The 10,375-nt window shown below is 40.0% G+C and overlaps 1 protein-coding gene across 1 annotated transcript; it reads left to right on the forward strand.

Moving 5' to 3' along the window:
* Positions 1-6,005: 6,005 nt before the first annotated feature.
* Positions 6,006-7,199, forward strand: kiss2 (kisspeptin 2). The gene is made up of 2 exons (XM_038739031.1): positions 6,006-6,558; positions 6,639-7,199. Exons 1-2 carry the CDS (start codon positions 6,440-6,442, stop codon positions 6,910-6,912), a joined length of 393 nt encoding a protein of 130 aa, XP_038594959.1. The 5' UTR covers positions 6,006-6,439; the 3' UTR covers positions 6,913-7,199.
* The last annotated feature ends 3,176 nt before the right edge of the window (positions 7,200-10,375 follow it).

Consider the following 10,375-nt stretch of genomic DNA (forward strand, 5'->3'; position numbering starts at 1 on the left):
GACTTTTCAAATGTTGGATGGATGGATCATATTTTGATTGTGCTCGGGTTTTGACTGTCAAATATATTGGTTCACCAATGTTACAGTCGCTGTTTTGGCCATTAGTAAAAGTTACTTCAAAGCACGGGGCATTTCCTGTCGGCTCGGAGGCATTGCGAGGCTACCCAGCCCGACCAATCACAGTGCTTAAGGTCCACGTCATCTTGACGGGTAGTTAAATTTTTGAGGAGGTGTACCTCCGGCTACGCCGTAGGTGACGGCTTAGGGTAGGAGGCTACGCAGAGGCTACGCCATCGGTTCGACGCAGAAGTATAAATTGCACATAACACCACTCTCTCCCCATGAGTCCAAGCATCACTGGCAATAGCGGCCGGAGTTTATTTCTATAATTTTCAGTTGCTGTGCTGCTTTAGCAGATGCTTTAATAAATTCAATTCACTTTTTGCTGGTCGCACAAAGTTTACAACAGACAATGTTCTTTGCATCTTAGACTGTGAGACAATAATGGCAGTATCTACTTACAGCTATGGAAAAACCTCTCCCTTGTTCTTTATTCTTCATTTAGCTTTAAAGACTGTTCATTTTGGGGACAGGTCGCTGCTGAGTAGGCCTACCTGCTGACTTAAACACTATATGGTCTGGTGCCCTGACCTGCAGTCATTCACGTCAGGAATGGTGCGTTCAGTAAGGCAGCGTTACTTGGAATAGCAACTGTAATAATAATAATGTTGGAAATAGTAATTACACTACTCTTTAACGTGAAAGGTAATTATTACCGCTCAACACATTACGTAACACTGATGCACGAGAGCGACTGGGGTACACACTGCTCAAGCGTGGAATTGGTCAGCTTAAAGCAAACAAATATCCTTGTTGATACTTGGAAAGGGAAAAAAAGTCTGTAGATGCCCTCAAAGCCTCTCCATTTCACTCATGCAGCTCCTGTAACCCCCGACCCCCGTTTTGTATTTTTTTACAGATCTGCATGATTCGCGAGGGTCAGACTTTCAGGTCAGAAAATCCGGAATCCAGAATTAATCCGGAAAAATCACATCCCTGATTCAGTCTGTACCAACATTACCTTTACTGTCTGTACCTCTGTATGTAGGCTATATTGTTTAGGCTGCTCTTTTATGAAAAGCGCTGTGAGATAACTGTTGTTGTGATTTGGCGCTATATAAATAAAATTGAAAGTGAATTGAAATTGAAGGTTTAGTGCATAGTGCTTGCTCTTGGTGGGAATTGTTGGGTTTCTGTAATAATAATGGTCTAGACCTGCTCTTTTATGAAAAGCGCTATGAGATATCTGTTGTTATGACTTGGCGCTATATAGGACGATATGGCCAAAAATGTTATCACGATAAACAGTTTCATATCTTTTGATATCAATTATTATCACGAAAAGTATGAAATCATTATTTCTTTCAAGTTTAAAGGCTGATTTCTGCTCCTGAGTAAAAGTTGAAAAAACCTGATGGTTAATTGTGGTCTTAACTTTTCTTAATGGTCAACACTTGATGCCAAACAGTGGATCACTTCACAAATCTAAGGTAGAACATTCAAAACTCTTTTTCAACAAATATGCAAGTAAAATCAAGTAAAAGCTTTTTTCAGTAATTATTCCTCCACAAAATAAACTTCTTAATAAAAAAATAAGTCCTAATTTGTGTATGATTCAAGTGAATAAAGTCAAAGTTATATTGTTATTGAAAACAATTATATTGCAATAATTATTGTTATTGTTTTATTGTCCAGCCGTAGCGCTATATAAATAAAATTGAATTTAATATTATGACAATTAGCCCCCCCACGATCTGTCTATTCTGCTGGGTTGCAACAGCAGGATTCACTCTGGTGAGTCAGTACACATTAGCAAGGAGACCAGAGTTATTGATTTCCTTGTAAATGTTAATAGTGAATATTCAGGGCACAGAATCCTCCAAATATGGTCTGGAAAAGCAGAGAAATACAGGATATCTCTATCTAAAGGATACCCAGCAAACATAAACTTTCAAATGACACAAATAACTTGTCAATACTGGTTCAGAATCAGAATCAGAAAAAGCTTTTTTGTCAAGTAGTGTTTTACACATACAAGGAATTTGCTGTGGTGATAAGGTGCTACAGGTAGAAAAACATACAGTCAATATTACAATACATACAGAATAATAAAAGAATAGAGAAAGATAATACAACTATTTGCAGAGAAAAGACGTGTTGCAATGGAAGAGAGTATTGTGTTCATAAATATAAATTGCAACAACAAAGAGTTACAATTAACACGAATATGTGCAGTGTGCCAGGTTTGAGCATGTGCAGAGACAGTTGTACTATTTTTAAAAGGGGGGAGTGTCAGTGGGGGACCTGGTCTTGTTAAAGGGGCTAGCTGCAGATGGGAAGAAGCTGCAGGCAAGAGGTTTTGGTCCTGATGGACTACAGCCTCCTGCCAGAGGGTAGAGTCTGAAACAGTTTGTGTCCAGGGTGGGAGGAGTCAGCTGCAATCTTTCCACAGTGGTGAAATGGGAGTCACACAGGATGATGGGAGAGGGTGGGGCTGTGGTCTTTCTAAAATCCACGATCATCTCCACTGTCTTCAGAGTGTTGAGCTCCAGACACAGACACCTCCACCTTTTGTTTTGCTGGAGAGCTCTGTTGCCACTCTGAAGAGTTGGAAGCCTGCCAGCTGCAGCTCCGGGAATCACAGCTATACTAGAAGTCATTAACACACCCTGCAGAAACTACACATCATCTCCCAACACAATGCCACTGTTGAATTTCAGTCTGGATGCACGTTTTGTTGAAGGAGAACAGCTGATTTTGCCTTCGTATGAGAAAAAAGAGCTAGCAGCCTGTCTGGATACAACAGCCAAACAAGGTTACTTTCACCAAGTCTGTGATTGGGTGATTTTGTGGCTGTGCCAAGTTAAGCAAACACAGAGGCAGAGTTGATAGCAGAACAGAGACCAAGCGAGTGCAGAGACAGAGCACATTTTCAATTCAATTTTATTTATACATTATTATCTCATTGCACTTTTCATAAAGAGCAATTCCAGACCGTACTCTTTGTAATATTATTTACAGAGACCCAATTCCAACACTTCCAAGCACCTGGCAAGACAGGCAAGGCAAAAACATCAAGCAGAATTATGGGTCGGGGGGCAGCCATCTGCCTTGACCAGTTGGGGGTGAGGGAGGGAGAGAAAGAGAGCAAGAGAGAGGGATGAGTGGTGGGGGGGAGCTCCCAAGACAACATCCACACAGAAATACAGACAGTAAAGGTAGTAGAGGTACAGACTGAAAATGAATAATTGTACTGAATAATAATATTAATAATAATAATAAGAAGAAGAATAGGACTAGTAACAATAACAAAGGGTGTCGAGCAGGGACATGGTAGCAGCAGGCTCCAGAGCCAGAAATACCTGCAGAAAGTGATACGAGGAGAGAGGAGAGGGACGAGAAAGCACAAGACTATGGGAGAGTAAGAAGTCGGGTTAGTAAGATGCAATAATGGGTTAAGAATGCATACAGATGGAGAGAGAGAGGAGGAGAGATGAGCTCAGCGCATCATGGGAAGTCTAGGTCTACAGCAGCATAACTAATCAATGAACACATTTGTGTGAATCTTTTCTGAGTGAAAATGTTAAGTTCAGATTCTTTCTACAAGCTTTTGTGAGTTTTTATTTTGTGATATTTTTATTTTAATACATGTACAATTTATTGTTCCACAAGTGCTTACATCAAGTCTATAAGCTCTCGCATTTTGCACAGACTGCTGGTAAATAGTTGGCTATTTCACATGAGAACAGAACTGACACTGCCCTCTGGTGGGCATGTTGTTAACCGCAAAGTAACAGAACTTAATTTTACAAATGGAACATGACTACATTTCTGCAACATATTTAGATCTGTACATTGCAAAGTAATAGGCTAACTATTCCAAAATGTGACACTAAATGCAATAGAAATGGTAGATCAGTCACACATCAATTCAATTTTATTTATATAGCGCCAAATCACAACAACAGTTTTGAACCAAGGATGATGAACTCACATGATCAATGTCTTGAAACCCTATGGCTGCCAGCATGCACCATATTGAATAGATTTTAATGGAATAAAACAGATCAGAATTAGAAGTGAATGCATTTGGAGGATTTCCTCTAAGTTATCTTACGATTTTTTTGTATTTTCCTTGTGATTTGGCGCTATATAAATAAAATTGAATTGAATTGAATTGAAAACGCCCAAAAATATATGTATACAAAGAAAAATGGGTAAAAAAAAAAGGTTTTTAAAAAGTCTAAAGCGTTACCCATTGTTGTAATGTTCCTTTTATTTATGACTGCCCCTTCAGATCGTGTCCAAATTTCAAATACACTACTGTATGTTTTTGTTGTTCACTGAAGACATTTGGGTATGAGACCAGAGTTCAGAATTTCAGCTATCATTTCCTGGTATTCACATCTACATGTGTTAAACAACTCAGGACATTACGTTACGACAATACGTTTGTATTAGACCACAGCATTCTTAGGTGAACAAAACTATTAGAACAAATAATCTTAAAGTAAATAACATAATAATTAATAATAATAATAATAATAACATTAATATTTGGTGGCATAACCCTTGCTTGCAATAACTGCCTCAAGCCTGCGACCCATCGACATCACCAAACTGTTGCATTCTTCATTTGTGATGCTATTCCAGGCTTTTACCGCAGCTTCTTTCAGTTCTTGTTTGTTTCGGTGTGTTTCTCCCTTCAGTCTCCTCTTAAGGAGGTGAAATGCAGCTCTGTTGGGTTAAGGTCAGCTGACTGACTAGGCCAGGCAAAAACCTTCTACTTTTTCCCCTGATGAAGTCCTTTGTTTTGTTGGCAGTGTGCTTTGGGTCATTGTCCTGCTGCATGATAAACTTCCTCCCCATTAGTTTCAATGCATTTCTCCGTAAATTGGCAGACAAAAAGTTTCTGTCCACTTCTGAATTCATTCTGCTGCTACCATCATCAGTTGCATCATCAATAAATATTAATGAGCCTGTTCCAGAAGCAGCCATGCACGCCCAAGCCATGACATTACCTCCACCATGCTTCACAGATGAGCTTGGATGCTTCGGATCAGAAGCAGTTCCTTTCTTTCTCCACACTTTGGCCTTTCCATCACTTTGCTAGAGATTAATCTTGGTCTCATCAGTCCATAAGATTGTGTTCCATAACTTTTGCAGCTCATCTCTGTACTTCTTTGCAAATTTCAATCTGGCCTTCCGTTTCTTCCTGCTGATGAGTGGTTTGCATCTTGTGGTGTGGCCTCTATATTTCTGCTCTCTGAGTCTTCTTCCAACAGTGGATTGTGATACCTTCATCCTGCACTGTGGAGGTCGTTGCTGATGTCACTTACTGATGTTTTAGGGTTTTCTTCACAGCTCTCACCATATTTCTGTCATCAACTACTGTTGTTGTCCTTGGCCGACCTGTTTGACGTCTGTTGCTCAGTACACCAGTAGTTTCTTTCTTTTTCAGGACATTCCAAATTGTTGTGCTTGCTCTGCCCAATGTTTGTCTAATGGCTCTGCTCGATTTTCCTCCTTTTCTCAGCTTGACAATCGCGTGCTTTTCTCACACAGACAGCTCTCTGGTCTTCATGTTGGTTTATCCTCTTTAACAGGAAATGCTGTCTTTGTAGGTTTGAACCAAGGATGAAAACTTAGACTAGTCACGCAGAGCTATTTAATGTTTGATCAACCTAAAAGGCAACACCTGGGCAACAAGAAACATCTGGCAGTCACATGTTCCAATAGTTTTGGAGGGGACTGTATCTGTGCAACGTCAAGCAGTAGCACACCAAATGCTGTTTGTAAAGCCATGAACACTGTGATGCTTTGTGCTTTGGGTCTCCCTCCCTGCATGACAACACATTGGTGTATTACACATGGAAGTCTTAGCAGAAAAAAGTAGAATTGACAAAACTGTTTTCTATAACAACTCAGTCCACCCATCTGCTGGTGCTCTTTGCATTACTGCAGCCAAACTGGAACCTGGACTGTGCCATTACGCGTCCTGGTGTTTTTGCCCCTTTTCTGTCTCTCTGTTACTTTATTTAAAAAATATTCATGACTTCACAATTTTTCAGCATGCAGTAACATATTATCTTATAGTGGATGAATGATCACAGCAACAAACTGAGCTGTCAACATTTCTCAGAAGAGCTGATGAATGATGCATTTCAGCAGCTACAGCCACGTAGCCTATGTTCTATAATGCACTGCACAGAGACGCAGAGGGCTGTGATTGGCTGTGAGCTGCAGGAGCATGAGGTCTGGAAATATAAAATCGGTCTGTTAGGAGTGAGCATGTTAGTACCTGCTGAGTAGGGGAACATCAACACTTTAATCTGCACTGTTTGGACACAGAAAGAGGATTTGTTTCGTCTGTCCAAACATGAGACTCACCACTCTAGTTGTGGTGTGCGGGCTGATTGTTGGTCACGGAGGGAGTGTAGAAGCAGCTTTACCGGAATTTGACACTGCACAGAGGACACATGCAACAGGTGAGCAACCTTAATGAGATTCCTTATAACAAAGAAGTGCAACTAAAATCTAAAACTGATGATTTTTATTTTATAATATTTTCTGCTGTTTTCCTCAGGATCAGTCCTCTCCACACTCAGGAGAAGAACTGCAGAAGAGTTTTTGACTGAGGATCCAAACCTGTGCTTCTCCCTGAGAGAGAATGAAGACCAGCGGCAGCTTCTATGCAATGACCGCAGGAGCAAATTCAACTTCAACCCGTTCGGCCTTCGCTTTGGGAAACGCTACAACGGCTACATTTATAGAAGAGCCATTAAAAGAGCCAGGACAAATAAGTTTTCACCCCTGTCTCTCTTCCCACGAGAACTGGAGGTGCCTAGATGAAACCAATTTGTCTTCCTCTCTTCCATACTATGTGTTAAATTTAACTTAAGATAAAGTTATGTTTTTGTGAATAACACTTTTGTATCTACCTTTACTTTGACATTCTTTTAAGATCTACAAGAAAGGAATTCAGAATAAAATAAAATTAGAAAGGGAAACAGAAAGCCTCAGACAATATCATTTTGTAACATGTTTGCTCTAAGTCATCTATGAAATCCAAATGAAATGCTCCATTTGGACTTTTCTGAGGACAGCAAAGATGTCTGTAATTTCACAATTAAAGTGTATGGTTTGTTTATTTTCTAAGTGTTTTCATCCAACCATTAGATGGCACTGCAGTGCCTTTTAAAATTACACTACAGACAACATAAGGCAGCTAGATACAGCATGTGGTGCATCATTGTGTGCACAAGTGCAAAAAATAAAAACTAATATATAACAATAATTGAACATATAAAATGTAAAAATAAACAATATGTAAAATATAAATAATCAGGGGTGCTTGCCAAACAACTCTTGGATATTCTTAAAAGGGCTATATGTATTTTTTCAATGAAATGACTTATTAATAAATCAGATTTTCGTTGCCTTATTGTCAATGGGCTCAAATCTCACTTAGAAATGAAGCACACGCCTGTTTGCTCTGTTGCTTGCACCAGCCACTATTCTGCTTTTAATGTGAGGTCTCCGGGTTGGATTCAGCTCTGTGAGCGCTCCAGAGGTTCTGTCAGACTACAGCGACAACACCACAGCTAACGACATGGAGTCCACTAACACCATACAACAACCGGCTCACAGCAAAACACAGACTCCACGTAAGGATACATATAAATAAATATTAGTCATTTAGCTGACGCTTTTATCCAAAGTGCTTTACAATTGTAATATGCGTCAGAGGCCGCACACCTCTGGAGCAACTAAGTGTCATGCTGAGGGACACATTGGTGGATGTGTCACTGTGGAAATTGAACCCTGGTCACCCGCACCACAGGCATGTGTTTTATCAACTGCATCATCACCACCCCACAACAACAATAAAGGTTTATGTGTTATGTGAAAGCCCATCAGACCAAACAGATTCAGATGATGTCGAGTAATTTCACAGTGAACATTAGAAAAGCTGGAGTGATGGAGAGAGTCACGTTAGCTCGACAGCTAACACCGAGCAGTTGCTAACGTTATCCGGTGTAAAGTTGTATCGATTTCCACATTACATCACCAACTAACATGACCCATGTTACTATCCTGTGTACCACCGGTATTATGTCAAAGTGTTGAGTTAGCTTGCAAGAAAGGATGTAACGGTAAAAAGCAAATGTGGAGCGATTTGTTTTCGTTCGTTATGTTCCATTTAGATTTATTGTGGTTTTACTGATGCTCCGGTACGTGGCTTCTCCACCTCTCCGTCGCTGTAACTAACATGACCCACATAATATACAATACTGCAGCAAAACGGCGACAACACAGAGGAAGAACCATCCACTAACGGAAGTTACTTACTGTGGTCTAACTGTTATAAAGTGTAACACAATCCCGTTATAATATTCAGTCTAGCTCACGAACCGTATTATCATCCAATACATGTTTGTTAGCTGTGCTCACCTTGCTGAGCCTCCGGTAAAAGATGCACAGATAGTAAATACAGTTACTGAAAAGCTGCAGGCGAGCTAACAATGTAGCATGTCGGCTAAATGAAGTAAATGTACCGAAGTACATGATGTAATTATCATGTAATGAGCATAGGTATCGAGCGTGGATTAGTAGTATTGTGCCAATATGCTGCTCGCTGTGCTGAATGAAAGATATTCAGCTACCTCTGAGCAGTGAACATTGAACAAACAGTACCTGAACATGTCTAGAGAAAAGCCACAGTCTGCATGCATTCTGTGTTTATTGCAGGATTTCTCTATGAAAACGGTTGTGTTTTGGATTATGCTTGCTTATGAGTTAAAGCGAGCACGCTTATGAAGCACATATCTGGTTCTTAAAACCACACTAGTCGCCGCTGAAAAGTTTCAAATGCCCTTTAAGGAATTTATTTAACGTTATACGTTTAAATAATCCCCTAATATCAATAGCCATTTATATTAATCCAACACCACAACAGAGCGAACAACCCCACAGCAAGTAATGTAGCTAACGTTAGCTAAGTTATGGGTTAGCAAACTGTTGCTACAGTTGCTGCTGCTAAGCTAACATGAAGCTAATATGCAGTTGACAAGAGCCAGCTAGTGATGTGCGATACCATTTAATTCCTATATGATACCAAGTAATACCCAGGCTGGTGTTGCTGATACCAATACCAATACTTTTTACATATTTTATTTCTAGTTTAATGTGACCACCCCCTCTCGTTTTGGTATTTATGAGGGAAATAAAAAGTAGGCTGTAGCTTACAGATTCCAACTAATAACTGCATAATGACATATCCTGCTCAGAACTGCTGCTTCATAACGTCATCATATTATTTTGACTAAATCTAAGAAGTTTGCGGTGTTGCCAAAGTATTTCAGTCTTTGCACAAACATCAAAGCTGCTCACTTCAAAGAAGCTAATTAGACCATCCTGGTGACAGTAAGATTCTTATGATAAAACACAAATGCACTCCACATTACTGAGTTTAGATATCAATCCTTCTATATGAGTTACGATCCTAGAGCAGGAAACATTGATACTTTAGTATTGATCCGCACATCCCTAGGGCCAGCACAGCAGCTCCAGATGGCAATACACACAACTCTAAAATATATTAAATAGATTCTCTTCTGTCATTGAAATAATAAAATAGGAGATAACCACTAATTGCATCAGTGATGGACTCCCAAAAAGATTTTCCTCTCAGTAAAGGTTTGTTGTACCTTTTGGATCGGTTTTTATTGCACAGATTTTTTGGTGATGATTAGTCTGAACTCCAAATACATTATACTCCTTTCAATCCAGTTTTCTTTATATATGCTATGCTCTTGGAGTTGACCATAATATGGCGGTTGTTATGAACAAACCACAATTTCAATTTTGGCCGTTAATCGGAAGGTCGGCGGTTCAATCCCTGGCTCCCCCTGGTTGCGTGTCGAAGTGTCCTTGGGCAAGATACTGAACCCCAAATTGCCCCTGGCGGCTATTCCGCCAGTGTATGAGTGAGTGTGAATGTTAGTTTCCGTTTGAGCACTTAGGGTCAGTGTATGAATGTGTGTGACTGGTGAATGCAGATGTAGTGTAAAAGCGCTTTGAGTGGTCGAAAAGACTAGAAAGGCGCTATACAAGTACGGAGCATTTACATTCCCTCCCGTTTATTAGTACTGCGCACGCTGACAGTCAGTAAGGGACCGTCACGAAATTACCTAGTCTGTGTGTCATTAGTCAGCCTATGCAACAGAGCCTTTTCAGTCCATGTGTGTAAAAATATGGAAGCTCCCTTATTTAGTTCATGCTTTCTCTTCAGAAGTTATCCATCTTTGTTCAT

Source organism: Micropterus salmoides, unplaced genomic scaffold (genome assembly GCF_014851395.1).
Source record: "Micropterus salmoides isolate LMB-PRFRI ecotype aquatic unplaced genomic scaffold, ASM1485139v1 Ms_hic_scaffold_23, whole genome shotgun sequence".
NCBI lineage: Eukaryota > Metazoa > Chordata > Actinopteri > Centrarchiformes > Centrarchidae > Micropterus > Micropterus salmoides.